The sequence below is a fragment of the Varroa destructor genome, unplaced genomic scaffold, assembly GCF_002443255.2.
Source record: "Varroa destructor unplaced genomic scaffold, Vdes_3.0 BEIS01000001.1, whole genome shotgun sequence".
Taxonomy (NCBI): domain Eukaryota; kingdom Metazoa; phylum Arthropoda; class Arachnida; order Mesostigmata; family Varroidae; genus Varroa; species Varroa destructor.
The window spans coordinates 44,146,908-44,164,869 of NW_019211454.1; the positions used below are offsets into that span (position 1 = coordinate 44,146,908).

Genomic DNA, 17,962 nt, shown 5'->3' on the forward strand with positions numbered 1-17,962 from the left:
AAGATGAAGCTTTGCAAAAAGGTCTTCAGTTTCGCCACTCACCAGCTTTTTACTTTTGAATCTACTTGGGCTTTTTTTGCGGTTACCTAACGATCTTTTAAAGCAATGGACCTATGGGGTCATCTTGGAAATACCTCCTTTAAAGAACCAAACGTTACAGTTGACGGAAACAATTTAGTTCTGTTTACTTCTAAACTGTAAACTTCTAAACACTCAGAACTAACCAAACCGGTAGATATTAGCAGAATTGGAAGATATGATTGAGACGGTAAACAAGAACCTCACATATGAGAAGCGAATTTGACCAGCAATGGCATGGCCGACGTTCGGCAAACGGTTACTCACCGGCCGAGGTTCGTCACGGAGCTATCATGACTGTTTGTGACGGGAAAATATCATTGGAAGTAAATCGTTACTACTTAACGCTTCTCACTGCGTACAGAGATGCTTTATAGCGAATCACCACAAACCTATAACGTTTCTGATGGCTTCAACAAGTTACTAATCATGCTAAATTAGAACTAACTGCAAGCTTCAATTAACTTTTGAGCACAATGTTGGAAATATGAGATAAGTCGCTTGGAGTGCCGTTGCAGATATCTGTTTCCGCAATTGGGGTTATTTTAGAACGTAAACATGGATTTCTCAAAAGTCAAAAGAGAGATGTCGTTAGCTTAGCTTAGCGGACATGGAATGACTTTGAATAAGGCAGATTTCGGGCGCAGCTAAAGTGAGATATGCCTTTTGAAAAATCTTAATAAATATAGTTCTCTTGATGGCGTCACTATTTGATAATATCTCTGCAGATCTAGGCTGGCATTACAGATAATAGATAATGTAATAACTTTTGACTATTCAGAAAAAACGAAAATAAAGAGATTGACAACTATTATGGTAGAGAAACACTTCGAAAGCTGAAATGAAAAATGCAAAGTCGTTATATACTGGTAAATTATATTTTTTCTGTCTTTCTTTATTAGATTGTGTTTCAATGTAGTAAATAGAAAATAATTAGCAGCTACAAAATCTACGATGAAAATGCTTACCGTGCAATAAGAAGCTACTTTCTGACCCTCCGAAAATAGATAATCCATCACCACTGTATCGTAAACGGTAAGTGTACTCTAACTTGGTAACTGGAAAAATCATTTACCAACCGTACGAACACCATTCATATCAACAAGGATAAGCCAAGCGTCCAGGTTATAATTCGTGTCCTTATTCTAGGCCGTATTAACATTAGTAAGAAAAATTAAAAATCATAAAATGAAAATGACGGTGGCTGTCTCTCTCTCTCTCTCTCTCTCTCTCTATGCGTGTATGGTTTTTTTTAATACAACCTCAAGATTCCTTCCAAGACGTATCTAACTAACAAACAGAATATTAAGCATATGATCATTCTCATTACGATTTTATTTTTCTCAGCATTACCATCATCGCCATCGAATTATTACACGTTTTTATCTAATCCAAATTATTATTGTTGTTGTTGTTGTTGTTGTTGTTATCATCAAATCATCGTCTGCTCGATACTATCATTATCATAATTCCCATCGTTTTTTATTTCTCTTGTTCCACTATCCGTTACATAATCATAATAGTAGTAGTGATAATAATAACAAACAGTTAAATTAAATGGTCAGATTAAATTTAATGATGCAGCATCATCATCATCATCATCATCATCGTCGACGCAATTGTGCCTTAAATAATGACATCTTCGTCATTATCGTTAACCATTTCAAAAATGTTCGTCTGCTCGTTGAAATCGTCTTCTTCGTTCCCCCTTTTCTGTTTAAGTCACCTAATTCTGTACTGCTCATACCACCATAAGGAGACGCATGGTAGCGTCACCTCACCGTCATCCTCATCACTGCCTTACTTACCTTTCGATTTTCTTTGTTTATATAGTTATGATTTGTCGGTGATTTGTTCTATTTATCATAGAAAAGACAATGGTATAAAATCGTCCAGTGACGGACAGAAGAAAAGGCAAGACAACCACAAGCAAGAAGAAACAATGCCGGTGTACGGATAGCTTCCTACGTAAGCCCATGCGTTTTGTACTATACAGACCGAGGCTTTTTGATTTGACAGTTTGAGATTTAGATGCTATTGGACCGCCAATGCCTGAACTGGGTTTAGATAGCGATGTCCCAGAGTAACTGTCGTCGTGATCATTTGCTTGAGGGCAGAGCTAATAGCGAACAGAATCAGGACCGAATTGAAAGCTTCCGTAACACTTAACCACGGGCCGTCAGCACGCTATAACGAAGCTCCATTTTCTAGATTTTATCAACAACCCCGACATTTATTTACTACATTTCCCTTGCCTCTTATGATTTAAGTTGAAGTTAAACAATCATTTCACTTGCTCTTATTAACTGAGTATGTGGTCGGCAATAAACTGACGATCCTTCGTTTCGCTCATGAATTGTTTAGGGCCGAATTTAGAAATGCTCCCTATTGTTAAACTTTTTCGCGTAGCCTATCGGAGATGCTATATAGGATAGACACGCTGAGGGTCAGGAGAACTTTGGGGTGCAATTCGGTCGTCGTTACCCTATTTTTTCGTATGGGGTATCGCCACTGATTTTGTTGTTATTTTTACGTCGTCGTGTTAAGTGATCAAAAATGACCACCATAATCCTTACTTTCGTTCTTTTTTCTCTATAGAAAAAAACATGTTTGTCTTAATTATAAATCTACCAGTTATTATTTTCACAGTTGTATCCATTAGCGACATAATCATTTATGCTTGATCTGCGACTTTTTCAGAGCCTTGAACTTTGCGTGTTCCAGGCTCAATCTGGTTGACGATTCAATTTCGCGCCCTTTTTTGTGTAAATTATACCTTTTAACGTTTAACGCAACAACAAAATTGCGTCGTATAGAGAGATAAGTTCCAAGAACTGGACCTAACCTTTTTACTGGTCCTAGAAAAACGTCGGTATTGATTGTTGTGCGTTGAAAAATCAGATTCTATTAACACGTTCATCCGTCCTACTATTGGGCGATGTCACGGAGCGTACTTATCTCTGGTGTTGCCTGATGTCGCTCTTGTTGTTAGTTGTTCGTGTAGCGTTTGCCACTGTTGATGATAATAATGACAAAAATCATAGACCATTGTATCTAGATGATGAATGTCTGTGTGTATAAGATGAGCCTCTTGTCTATTCGCGGCTTCCCGTCTTTTAGTTACACGCATCTACCTGGGGCGCTATGTCCTGCAGCACGGTTATCCGTTTATATGTTTATGTTACTGTTATTTTCTGATTTTTATTTATCAGTAGAAAATTGTGCGATTTACGTCTCGTTGCCTACCTATTTACCAATACATATGCGCATATATATGTATACCTAGTTATTATATTTATATATGGAGAATGAAACAGTGTTGGGCATGCCTACTATAATGTGTCATTACGATGGTTCCTCCCGCACTCCACTTCTCCGGCTGTGTTTAGACTGTGACCATTGATTGTGATCTACTCTTCTACCCGTGTAGCGCCGTTAGCTCTTCCGGCGCATCGTGTTTTCTGAATCGATCTCGTCAAATGTGATTTTAACAATTTAGCCGCTACCCCCACGCCCCCGACACACACAACTTTTAGTACGTCTTGGTCGAGTCTATTCTCATAAGTTTGTTTATAGCCTGTGTGGCTTGACGTGCAAGCACATAATTTCCTCTACACTCTAACATCTTAAACGCTGAGACCAAGTGTTTTTTACTGTCTTACTTTTTATCTCTTGTTTTTTTGTCTCGGCAAAATCAACCAATACATCGATTTCTGTAGGCCGCCAAATCAGCGACCAGGTTCAATCGATTCGTCAACAATCGATACTCTTATTCGCATCTCATAGCCATCAACTGGTAAATCACTTCTCAGTAAACCGCCTTCCTGGCAAGCAGGTTTGCAGTCAGCGAAGTTACCGTCAAATGACTTAGCAGAATATGCCCTATCCAATCAAGGCGACAACCTCTGCCTCAACAACAACAACCTCGGATACTCGGCCGCACGCTAACGTTCCCGTTACTCTCTTTTGCTCTTTGTCACGCTTTCTTTTTTTCGCTTTCTACAATGGCGCACAGTCCGGGACGGGACGTTTTGCAAAGCTCGTGTTCTTGGCTCCGCTCGTGATATTAACATAAAAACATACGTTTCACTACGTATCATATCTCCTGTATTTTATACTATGCAGGGAGCGCAACTGCGCCAAGTAAACGGCCGCTGTAACGTATAATAGAGAAGCAAAACAACGCTGCACGAGACACTGTTTCGTGCACGCTTCATGCACGTGTTTACAGCACCATTAGATCGTTCTCGGTGTATATTCGGCGCTAGGATCAACAATCGAATGACTAGACTAGCCGGTCATGTATGGTCCTACTAAGTAGTAGTAATAATAATAATAATGATAGGCAGCAAAGCATTTACTCTGAGACCGAGCATAGAAGCAAATTAGTCTCTTTGCCTTTATCGTGATATTGCTCCATATATTTCGTTTGTAGAAGCGATTTTGGACAATGGACAACGATAATGTTCTTCAGTGAAATTGCATCGTCTTCTATTTTAATATACATACTTTGCTTTTATATACAGCAAGCTGTTACAAAGATAAAAACAATAAAATCACAATGATAAACTCGTATCATTCTATGTCTATTTATCACTGTATCGATCAAACTGTATTTGATAGTATTTCTAAATATGCTGCTCTCAATGCGCAAAGATATTGTATTTATACGTTTATGATTGTTGGTGTTGTTTATTAATAACGTAGCTATGATAGTAGTAAAAGTACATTGGTAAACGAGTTCCTGTTTTCTTTGCTCGTGAGCTGCGCAGTCCCGTCCCCATTGTCAACAACACCCTCAAAAGTGAGGGACATATAAGCCTCATACAAAAATACATTCACTGGCGAGTGAGCTTGGAGCACTCTAACTTTTTATCGTTCTCGTTTCTCTCGGATTCCTCACCCCACTCGCCAATCGTTCCTTATCACATTTGAACCCCTCCGAGAAGCGTTTGGCACTTCGTACCGACGTAACCCCGGTGAAAACCATGACCTCTGGCGGTAGAAACGAATACATATGTATTTATATGTATACAGTTATCCAGCTGTCCAACGCGGTTGCCGGGGACGACCGACTCAACAAGGTTGACTCATTCTTCCGGGGGATGTTGCTATCAGCGGCCTCAGCTTTTCCCAGCGCCCGGACGTCGACCGCACTGAACACGCGGTGAGAAGATCTGCGTGCGAGCGAAAAAACGAGACTAGGGTCCTGGCCCTCTGGGGCCTTACCTGGCATGAATTTAAGTTAGCGTGTGTGCTTCGACGCTCGGGCTTAATGGATGACTGGTGCTTAGTATTCGATCCTCACTGATTGCTACACAGACTTTGACACAGACGCCAACAAAGCTGATATACGAAAGAGCTTGACGCGGCATTCGGCAAGTATCGCTGGTAATAAGGAATTGACCCAATATTTAAAGGTTTGCGGAAGTGGTAAGTTGTGACGCTGCATTTTACTGCACTGATACGTCTCCTGCTGAATTCCAGTTACGTCTCTAACTTCATTACGTAGTGCTTCAGCGTTCATTGATTTTGTCATTCGAGCATTTCACAGGCGATGAACACTGTATATATTAAGTGTATGTTTGAGATGTATGCAACCTTATCCCAGTCTTATCCTGCTTACTTGTCCCATTTCTATACTTCGGCTTTGCCAAATTCTTGTCTTCTTCGATGATTCATTATTGAGTTTGTTCAATATGTCATTATATTTTTGGCCTGACTCTCACTCTGCCTGAATGCCTGTTGGAAAAAGTGTACGTTAAATGTGTGCTAACTTTTTCAATTGTAATGACTTAAACTTTACCCTGTTACCTTTTACTCTTCTAATCAACCCTCAGTATACTCGACCTTGTAATTCTATTGGATCATATGAATTTGCCTTTCCATGTTGTTTATTACCTCAAGCTTATTCAGGCCTAACAACGTCGGCCTACCAATTGTCAATTCGTAATTTGTTACTGACTTGTCTTTATTTTAACTTGTTCAAACGATAGTTATCGTTGAAGGTAAAAACAAAATAAACCTATTGCATTTTCAGCCCAGATGGAACGTTGCGGCTTTGTTCTGCGGTCAAGCCTACCAGTTTCCATCAGAGGAAAACGCCCATTATTCATTGCTAAGTCTTTCTTTACGTCCACTTGTTACCATCTGGACCTTTTATCTGTTCGATCATATTAGAGTCACTCCAGAATACGGTATGCTCGCTCATCTGTCACTGAGGTAGCATGGTTGGCCAGTAGGATTGATACAAGCAGACATGCGCTCTGTCGCCGTCGTTTTGATGAGGTCCTTTCTTCAATTGCAGCTGCATAGTTAATATGCGCTAGACACGGCCAATTCGAATTCTCGTAATCCTCATCGGCGTCATCACAGGCATCCAATTTTTCCTGTTGAAGCCGTTAGCGAACCTATACTTTTTCCGACTTGACGCATCAGCCATTTTCTCGTTTAATCTCTCCGTCTTGGCTCCTACATTTTATTTCGTTACTAGTTTTGCGGTTCCATGCTATTACACTACAATAGTCCTATCTACGATAGCTATTAGCACTTTTCATTTTACTGGAAGTTAAAAGGCAAACGAAAAGCCAAGTTGAGGTCGATATTGGATGAATTTGTAATGATGCCCCTTTGACGTTCGATGCTGTTAGGCTGCCCAAACAAAGACAAATCAGAATACAAGCCAATTCATTATATATATATATATATATATACATGAATTGGATCGCAATCCACTAACAAGATACATCCCAGTATATACTGTATGTTAATTTCCCTGTAATGCAGGAATTTTTCTTCAAGTTTTACCTTGGCCGCATAACAAGTGGCCTCGCGAGCATTTAGGCAAAATTGCTTAGTTAAACTTAAAAATGGTGGCCATGAAGGGCAAGCTCTAACCATTTTTACAAATCTTGACAATTGCAATCACGTTTCGTCTCTTCGCGAAATATTCTGTGTATATACATCACCTGTAGAAGTTCTACACGTGTTCCATTTAGGTGCTAACATCCTAATCACTCTTCACAAAGAACCTGCATTTAGATTTGGACAGTTCAGATCCACGGGTACAGACAATTTCATCTGTTTTCTCTATTGTCTGGACGTACAAACAATTGTGCGCTTATGTTAAATACTGCTTTCTGGGCTTCATTGCGTTCACTTTTTTTTTTTTTTTAATCAATTTTAAGATCTTTGTCATTCTAGATGGCCTAAATGGCACGCATATATTTCTAGCTTTAACATCTCCATGGATAGCACCATAATTTTTTCATTCCTGTTATCCCGGCCAACAACTGAAAAATTCCCCTAGCTAGTAGGGTAAACTTGAGATTCTAGAATACTTAACCTCTTCTATAGAAAAATAAATATGTGTATATATCATTCCTATATATTATATATATAATTCCGCTATATAGCGACAGCAATGTTAGAGTTGAAACAAATAATGTGCGTATATATATATATATATAATTGCATGATTATTTTGTCTATAGATATATAAACATACGTTATATATTATAGGGAAATTAAATAGCTCTTTCTCTCTTTTGTTCTGCGAAAACAATGCTTTAGGCCACCGTCGTCACAGTAGACATACTAATTATCATCTTCATCATAGCAACAGAGTATATCACTGTTGAACCGTTAGCGAAACAGTTTTCCTGTATAACAGAGTGAATATTGTGCGTGAATCAATCGAGCACGATCCTGTTGCCTCTAGACACTATAAGTTCCTGTTCAGGATTCTGTTGTATTGCTTGTGCGTGTTATTTCAATAGAACTGTAGTGGCTTCTACTATCTTGGCCTCGAGAATTGCGCTGCCAGGCATACGGTTCGATGTCCAATTGTGGTTTTGGGCCTCGTCGAAGTACGTGCGCGAGTACATCGCTAGCAAGGGATATGGTGTCGTAAAGCCATAAGATCACCTACTAGTGCTACTGCGGGTTGTTAATGTTTGCTAAGATTGTAGGTGAGGACGTCACGGTTGAAGTCGACATCATGGTCGTGATTTGGCCAGCGGAGAGGTCCTGTGGAATGACTCCTGAGCTTGCAATGTGTGATGACGAGTTTTGCGAGAGTTGTGGTCCTGTGCCTGCTACACTGGATGCTGTACCTGCAAGTACGGTGTCATACAAACGCAGAAACAAAGTCAAACACACAAGACTAGAAATTAACGGTACAACGCGAATGTGCACATCGATGAAACCTAATAATAAATATAGTATAGGCAGGCCTAATAATAATTCTACCAAGGGGACTGAATAACATCTTAAAATGCTGTTTTAATGCTATGTTCGTAGCAGAGGTATTTGGACAATTCTGTTTCGAACAGTTGCGCGTTCTAGCGAAGTTTGGCCAACAAAGAGTTTTTAAACAATTTATCTCTCCATAAGATTAATAATTGAGGTAATAAATGATCAAGAACATTGCTAATGAAGCCCCAAATGCTACTTTGTGGTTCTCTGCATCCACTGGCCGGCTGTAATGGGGAAACTAAGTAAAAATTCACGTTGGCCAACATTCGCTAAAATACCATGGCGGATCTTAACAACCCCCAATATATGGCGCTGTTATTTCGAGAAGTTAGCTGTGATCGTAATCGTAGCATATAAAGATGAAGCTTTAAATCATCAACAAAAACCTCTCGGATAATTCATGCCCATCTCAAGTCCCTCTTGACGAAATTGCGCCTTTCAAGAGGATATCACGTTTATTGTTAGGTGTACTGTTACTTCAAACATGCGCATACATCTCACAAACCTCTTTAGACTAGAGCAGATTTACGAAGCCCACCCTTCATCAGATCTACCTGATCTTTGCAGCATAAATTAATGGGCATTGCGATTTAAGAACCTAGCGGGCACGAATACTTTTGTTTAGTGTTCAATCAGTTCACTTATATTATCGGCGCATGCACCACTGGTACCTCTTGTATACGCGTGTATCTGTGTGTAGTGGACTCTCGTATATCTTTCTTTTTTAATAAGTCGAAAAAAACGTGTCAAATTTGATGAGAGGCTCTGAGACAATTCGGCCTTGACCTCTTACTCCCCGGCACCTGCTCACCAAAAGGCCCTGATAAAGAAACAAGCACTTCTCTCCCTGTGCAGGCAAGCCGAGAGTGGAAAAGAGATTAAGCTGCAGCCCTGCCTAGTGGTTTTTCGTTGCTGTAGTTGGATCATCGCATGAGCGATCCTGAAGCCCCAGAGCGAGCAGGTGGGCTCCGTTAGTAGCGCATTGAATAGGGAAGCAAAACTTGCTGCCCAGATGCTCCTTGAACTCAGATGAAACCTTGAAACTCAGGCGCTTGAAGGCAAAGGAGGACAACGTTTTCTTTTGTGGGTATCTTCACATCTCATTTGGCAGGAGTCTATCCCTAAATCGTCTCGCTTCCGTTTCTTCGATTTTTGCCCATTTGCCAGTCTGTAGGGGATCAAGAGCATGGTTATACAAATACGATCATAAAACAAAAAAGCCGTTCGGCTTTCTGTTGTCTCTTGGCAGCCTATTGCGCCCTCGCCATCGAGTACAATTATTTATCAGCTTTTGCGAGCTTCGCAGCGACTAACAGTAAGATAGGTGATGAGAAACTATACACTCACATGTTAACGCGTGCCAGTAGCGTCTACACTTCTTAAGGAGCGAGACATAAAAGATATTTTGCAATAGAAGATCTTGCGTTTACTATCAATTTACAACTTATTTTTAATTAATTCGGTCTCGCTTATGAAAGACCCTTCATCGACCGATAGGAAATGGACTATTTGAATTTCTTTCTAACGAAAAAGGTTCGACGATAAAATGCAATAGTCGTAAATGGAGCATCTTTAAAATGTACGATGGTTAGAAATACAATGCGTTTCAAGCTATCGGTTTTTCCTAGGCAAATTTTGAAAGTTGGGACTATGGCAGCAAGCTAGGGATTTGTTGAACATTTGTTGGAATATAGAGGACCACGATAAAATCCGAGAAGAAGGTCCAGTCAACGAATCATCATATTGGACTTGTTCTCCATGGTTCCAAACTACATAACAACCCCCTCAGAATAGTTGAATGATCGACTTCTTTCTGCAAAATCATTAGTGGTTCATATGATCCCACACCTATGATCCGTATGACACCATTGTATGGCTATTCAGTCAAAAATATAACTTACTTGAAGCTTTTCAAAAATTAATAAATCGCGGCAACGGATCCACCTTTAAGCTACACAATAGAGGAGTCCCTGTTGCACCTACTGTAAATCTGTTTCACCCGTGACAACAACTGTTCCCAGTGAAGTCAAGTAAGGTTGGGCTTACCATATTTTTCATAAACGAGCACTTGCAGTGTTTTTGCAGGATAAATCAAATGTTCGTCCCGTGATTTGAAACATGCTAGCAGCCTGATAGGTGGGAAAACATTTCAATTCTGTAAACCTTAACGTATTCTGTAGCGTCAATCTGACCGCCTGCTCTAAGCCATCTACTACTGGCTTAAGACAATATTACCCTTTATGCTGTTTACGGTAAACTCTTTCCTCGATTGCACCACCAATAATAGCAAGAGTGATGGCGAAAATAAAAAAAGAAAAACGCTGCATTTCGGGCTGACCAATTTCGTGTGGTTTTCGAGTGGTAAGTTGCCGATTACCTTTTTGCCTCTTGAATTTTTCTGCCATTACCTGGCCACGTTCGTTCTTTACAGATACTCTCTATCACTCCTGAAACACTAAAAGCCATTATCACCTTGCGTTGGTGTCGTGAAGTGCGCGCTTGCTTGCCGTCGCCGTATTCCTGTTGCCTACGCTCGCAAAGCAGTAAACAACAAAAGCTCCAACAAGGGTTACGTTACCAGTTGTGAGAGACGAAATTGTTATTGTCTTCTAGCTTGTCGAGGATGTTGTAGTAGGTACAGCGGCCACTGTAGAAATGACTTTGCACACGCTAATAAGTTTCGACACTTGATCGACCTAGATATCGTCCGGCGCCCGCCTAGGTTCTCTGCGGCTGTAAACAGTAAGTAGCGCTTGTTTCGTGTGGTGGTGGCGCCGCTGGTTGTCCATCATCAATAGGGGTAGCGGTAAAAAAGAGCGATATACGGCTTCCTTCGCTACCCCTTTCCGGGTTCCTGTTGTTCGTCATTCGCCCCTTCGTTTATTGTCATCTGTCATTTACCTATTGATCTTCGTCAGCCTTGCTAACCGACTGTTCCCCTCTTCTTTGGACAACCGGCCATTAGAGTAAGCGCACATTCGACGTGAACAACAAGAATTAACGGGGACAAAACAAAAACTAGCGGGCGGCACAGGGTGGAGCAAACCACCCGCTCCCCTTCAGCCTTTTTTTGTTCTGAAAAAAGGCAGTGGCAGTGCTTCTGAGGTAAATGGCCCAGGGGTGCATCTCTCGTCATTTCGTGTGGCGAAAAAGGTGCAAGGGCATCGCCGCCTAATGCCGAGCTGCCTTTGTCCAAAAAAAGAAGAGGAAAAGACAAGGCAATGATACAACGATCAATCCGATGCTATCCAAAGCCAATGAGCAGGTAAGGAGTAAAAAACCACTCTGAAATGCAGAATAGTAAAGAAGAGAACGCGCCCGCTTACTACAACTATGTTGTTATTATTATAGAATTACGTCGTTTAGAGCGTAAATCCGATTGGTCAAGCTGGCAAACCTTGGCTGTTGCGTAATTTTTCTTCGTTGTGACTCATTAGGTCTCTCGCGTCTTCTCTTACCCTTTGCCTCTCAGTGGCTGTTTAACCACTTACCTAACATTTAATATGTCTCGAAGATAATTCAGAAGGAAAAATAATACAGAAGGAATAAACTAGAAAAAAAAAAAAGAGCTGGATAACGTAATCGTTCTCGTCATCGTCTACAATGAATGTTCAAGTATATCATAGCAAAAACAAGCGTCGCATAGCGATCTAGCGAAGCATTCGGTCGTTGTACTGCGCTAAAAAGCAGACTTTTGCGCGGAGTCAGCGTGTGTACGGCTAGAGTTTCCCACGCTATTGGACGCAATGGCGACAATGTGCTAGGCCAGAGACTTGCTCGTATGTCCCAATGAGTTACATCTGGCATGCGCTATTACTGTTAACGACAGCTTCAGTATATGAATATAGAAAAAACTGACCGTTACCGCCCTGTCCATGGATCTCGAATGAATATAAGTAAAAACAAACGCTTCGGAGAACGCGCCGCTTCACTCGCTCGTTTTGTACAATCACGCATATGTTACACTCGGATATTCTTGGCCGGTTAGCGCCCCGTCCCGCACGGAACGTTTTCCATAGTTTCTAATAGTTCTATTAGTCTTCTATGGCTGCCTTTCAATCTCCTTAATTTAGTCTAGTCGCCTTTCGATGGTCGACTACAACATTATAACTGGGTATCTCCGATGAGGGGCAGGTTGCACACCTCTTCGTGGTGGTAGCCTGCTGATCTAATCCGACTACCTCACAAAAGCAGTCCATTGTGGGTGGCCGACTGGATATTATCGGAATTCTAGCTAGCATCCTTTCTGATCGTTCCACTCCTAGCGCGTTTAATACGGATTTACATACGAAATTGATTTCCTTATTCGTAGCGAACTGCGACAAACAGATATTAGGTTACAAAAACAGGCAAATAGCGAATGAGCATGTTGGTGCGGTCCGATCATCGAGCTGGTTGACCCTACGGTATATACGAGATATCTGAAGATGGCCAAACGCCAGGACAAAGTTCCCCATCATCGCTATGTGCATCCGTCGATAAAGACACGTGTTAGTCATCGGAAGGGCCAAAGTATGATAAGTTTAAGCTTTCTCGGCATCGACATATAGTATTGATACTGGAGGCTAAAAGATACGCGACCGTAGTAAATGAAAATGTGATATGTTGTGAACATACTGGAAATTTGTCTTTTGCTGCGAAAACTGTATATGCCCTACCGAGACATGCTATAGCTACCCTCAGGGCGGTGCAGAGATTGATATTTTAACCATCGACTGAAAACGCGATGATCTTCCCAACATGTCTGGCGCCAAACACCATCATGTACGATTCATCAAGGAAACCTTCACGTCATATTGCTTGTTTGTTTCCCAAGTCTCAAGTTAGATCTGTTGTAGCTGACAAGTACTCTGACGTCATCGTTTTCTGCAAATAGCCGCTTGGTATATGGCACTCATCGCGAGAGCGCCATAAATTATATATATAACTCGGCCTTTTTTCTATAGAACGCGATCATAGAAAAAAGAAATAATAAAGCGACAAACGCCCGGAACTACTTTATTAACAACGATAAGCATCGCTAGAATAGATTGCGTACTTCTCATAACGCAACGCACATAGAAGGCGGCCCAAGTGTTTAGCTCTCCACAAGAAAAGTATAATCTTTTAACGACGTACAGAGTTCTCTGGTGTATAAGGCGCCACAGATAGTTTGGGAACACTTAGGCCTTGGGTCATTCGATAATTTTAGGTGAATGCAGGACGAGGTGGATATTAAATCACTGCTAACAGGGAAAAAGCGGCAATGGCAGTTCTATAAAATTCTTCTTGTCAACCCCTCAGTCATTTCAAGCCGTTTCTTGAGCTCAGTTTAACGAACCCTCGTCATTCATTTGCCGTTCGTGAAGGTACAAATACATAATCAATAGAAGCGCCACGCTGAGTAGTCACTATCTGGTGCCGTTGTTTGCTGGTCTGATCTGCGATCTTATTCTTGCTCGGGCCAGGGTGACATTGTTTTGACGTTGAAATTTATATTTAATTTAGGTTCACTCTACTGAAACTGTCGAAAAATGCCCGCTACAAATTAAGGCCCTATCTGGAAATAGTCAGCTAAAAGCTCCATATCCGCCGTGGAACGCTAAAGCCGATTAGATCTTCGTTGTGCGTACATTATTGCTAGGCATGTTCCATGTTTTTTTATACGAAACGTTCTTCGCTGGACTTTATTCGTAACAGAGTATTAAAAGTAGGCGCCCCATCAAAACGAATGATCACTTATCGGTGGAGGCTTCAAGCGTGGGATCCGACAGTCGTCCGCCGATGAAATCAAAGCGCGGTATTATCCATGGCGGCTTGAGAATTTGGCATTTCATTTTAGATCAGTTCCAGCCGTCACTGCTATCATAGTGTCAATAAAAAGGGCCCCCTGGAAATGTTCAAGCAAGTTTCGATGGCATATGTGGATATACGGAAAGTTTTCGTCCGATAAATCTTAAACCATGTCCTCCAGCTGTCTAAACCACCAGTCACTGAGGTAAATAAAATCGCATGGAATATCGAGAGTGCTGTAAAATATTTCAATCTATTTTAATAGGAATGGTCTGCTGAGCTCAATTCGTAGGCGGTTCATCGTTGCTATGACACAAAGCTCATACAGATACTTTAAGAAGAATTATAGGTAAGCCGGTCAGTCAGACTGTGGCAGCAGCGGTTTGTATATCTGATCTATGGGATGTCTGTATTTTTCATGGTTGACGCACCGTTAGAGACCGCGCTTTGTCTCCATTAAGCTGGGTTATACTCATTAATTATATAAGAGCACCTCGCTTACGCCTATAAGCCGCAGTAAATCAGAGGAGATATCGTCTGATTTTTGCAGTATCCGAACGACAGTGTCGAACCTGCTTGTTGTACTTATTGAAAATTAAATACCTATTCACCTTGTATTTAATGTCAGTAAAAAACTTCTAATGTTAAATATCATCATGTTTGACCGTCTTTCGTTACCATAACGACTCATCATAACGATCCTACGTAGTAGAACAGGTAATCTCATAAACACGTGCCTTATCGCTTGGGTGTAACGTACGCTTTCATGTCGCACGCCCGGTACGTTAACCATTACGCATTACTGCTGACGGCTGGCTCCTAGCGCAAAACACAAACAACCATGCAGCGTATTAACATGGTAGTAATGTACCAGCATAAACAACCTGTGGCGAATATTAGTTAAAATCAAACAGTACACAGAAGACCTGGTCAAGCATTGTACCTTAGCTTAGGCTTTGGTTTCTTCTCGGATGATAGATTCGACTGCTTTTATTAATCCGTCTATGAAGATTCCGCCGGCATCGTGTAAGCGTCACGAAGGTAACGACCACAACATTTTAAAGTTATTCGGCATCGACATTATAACATGTAGACTACATCTTCTTTCACCATAAAAATAGGTATTTCCAGTATTAGCCAACAACTTAACAGTGGCTAGATAGAGTTTTTGACGGTCTCCTATTAGCAAATTTTTAACAATCCGCTAGCAGAACCGAACGAGCTTTGATAGTACTATTTTAAAATACTCTAATTTGCTGTATATTGTAGTCGTCGTCTTCAATCTAGGGTTCATCCGTGGAAGCAGCCTCTTTTGGGGGAAGACATGTTGAACAGCACCGACAACAGCGAAGACGGCGACCGTTGTAGCGATAGAGTCAAAATAAAAGTTTGCCTCTTTATATTCCCCATTTGCGAAAAGCCCGTCGGCGATCGGCACTGTTTGGATTGATCGTCGGTCCAGCCGGACGCCGACTCCTAGGCCCGCTTCTTTAGGCCGCCTCTTCAGGTCCACAGATCTATGCAGAACAATCTAAGAAACTAACACAGCTGTTTATTTCATGTTAGTCCGTTGGTAAAAAGCAGACGGGCACTAGGTTTTTCTTCAGCTCGTTGCGCAGCGCTAGCCCTGCAGCTGTTCCTGCGTTATCTTGCAACGGCAGCAAAAACGTAGGCAATAACGACCCCGGATATTCACCGAAGACTCCTCCGGGACCCTGTGCTTTCTGCTCGTTCAATGGCGCCCTTTGATCGGGCCTTCTCGGTTAAACGATACAAAAATCGTTCATTCAAAGTGGGTCAGTTCGGCAAACTAACCCGCATTCGGCTGCACATAATGGGGTAGTCACTGGACCGGTTGTTCGCGATGTCTGCGCTAAAAACAGGGAAAAACTTACCGCAAAAATAGAAAGAGCGATCTCCGTCGGCTGGTGGTTTCTGGCTGATCGCTGACCATTCGTCCGCCGAGCAAACGGAAAGTCGTCAGCTATTCGATCCTCATTTTCTTCCTTAACGGCTTTTGAGAAGCTCTTTGCCTTTGCCCAGGACACTGTGCACTTCTAGACAGCGGCGCCCATGTGGCACCGCAAGCCGATAGCTTCCACTAAGCTGCTGTGGCCGCCGCGTCTGTTTTCCTCAACACTCCTCGGAACAGTTAGCCGCTCAATGCGTTGAAAATTTCCAGTTTCTCCGGCAGTTTGCAACTCTCAGACCAGACGCGATGGGTGCGGATACACAAGCTCCGAGGCGCTCTTCGCTCACACGACGGCTTCCTGTAGTTCACTGGAAGCTATGGAGAAAGTCTAGATAAAGGAGACTGACTACCCAGTGAGCAACACTTCTGGAAAGCGACTGTTGACGGCTGGTGCCAGTCAATTTCTGCATCGCATTAACTTCACTGCATTATTGTCTACTGACCAGTGAGACCCTACTGTATAAGGTCCATGGCCTTTGGCCGATGACTGGCAAGATTCGGCAAAAAATGAACACTTGTTCGATCCAAGCCAACGAACAACTGCGGACTCAGCGGTTCACAGCCGCTAATAGCTCTCCTTCTCTCAGCCCGATATTTGGAACATATTTCAATATTGAGTGGCGGCTGGGAAAATGGGGTACAGTCAAATGTTTCGCCGAGCCGCGCGAAGTGGCGTATATATACCTATATGCGGTTCAGCAAGGGATCCGACGAGCATCGAAGACTTTGACGCGGACAGCTTCAACGCGAACAGCTCAGCCAACCTCGTCTACCGACAACGTGACCAGCCATAGGCGGCAGCGGGAAGACTGACAAAGAACTTTGTCCGAAAGTGAATGTCACGTCCAGTGGTAACGCTGCTAAACACGTTACCGATGTCTTCTTCCACTTTTGATAATCTTAGCTAAAATAAACCAGATAAGCGCCATCGTTGAAAAGATTGATATCCGCTAAATAGCGTCGGGCGGTGAAGCCAATTTGTTGAGCGAAAATTAACGCTGTCAAAAATGTATCAGCTAATATTCTTCTAGCTCTAACCTGTCGTCTCTAGCTAGAGAGCCCGCTGTCGAGTTAAGCCAAACACTTAAAATGAGCTAAATTATTCAATCGGAAACTCATATAGAGATATAATACGTTGTGGACGATATGTCAATCATCAAACTAACGAAATTTTTACCCGTGTTATTAGAAAACCCGTGTTGAGATTACCCTGTCATCCTGTTATTAATGGGTCTGTCTTGATTGATCTGTTCACAGATAGAAGTAATTCTTTTTTGCTGACAGCGGCCTACAGCTAAACAATGTCCGTTCGAACAGCGGCTTTAAAATACGTTTACCATATTTAGTGCTTATTTTTGAATAGATATTCTCTTATGTCAGTCGATTTGTTTATAGCGGTGCTGCTGGAAAAAATCATACCGCGCTATAACGACCCAACTCCCTATAGCCCTTCCTCAGCATAGCGATGCATAAAGTATTAAACACCATTTCACCCTAAGATCCTATGGACAGTTCGCGCGCAAAGGAAACGGCACTCTGTTTCGATAGCATATATATATGTATATATATATATGTTTGTCTCCGGTTTCATCGATATTTTGAACGAGCTACATGTGTGGGCACATTGTGGATGCAAATTATCAGCTCCAATTAGAACAAATCCTATCGCCATAAACGAAATATCGTTTTAGCCGGCCAGTCGAAGAGATTGACGGCTAATGTAGCATTACATAGATTGAAATGTAGCTAATGAATGTTTTTATGTGTCCCGAGACATTTGTGCATGGGTCCGAGCAGTGAAGTCATACATTCGTCGTGGCTGATACTTCCCGCTGAAGCTTGTAGCTTGAAGCTGTATACGCCACGTGAAGCTGTACTGTAACT

General features: G+C 41.8%; 1 protein-coding gene across 4 annotated transcripts in view; it reads right to left on the minus strand.

Annotated features, from left to right (window-relative positions):
- Positions 1-1,383: 1,383 nt before the first annotated feature.
- LOC147758689 (uncharacterized) overlaps positions 1,384-17,962 on the minus strand; it is a 65,454-nt gene continuing 48,875 nt past the window's right edge. For 2 of the 4 annotated variants that reach the window (XM_022817251.2, XM_086993351.1), the window contains one exon: positions 1,384-8,192. In XM_022817251.2, coding sequence (XP_022672986.1) covers positions 8,014-8,192 — 179 coding nt within the window. In that variant the 3' untranslated portion in view covers positions 1,384-8,013. Of the gene's footprint in view, positions 8,193-9,145; positions 9,503-17,962 lie in introns of all 4 variants that reach the window. The other 2 variants (XR_015330493.1, XM_086993358.1) reach the window with 2 other exon arrangements.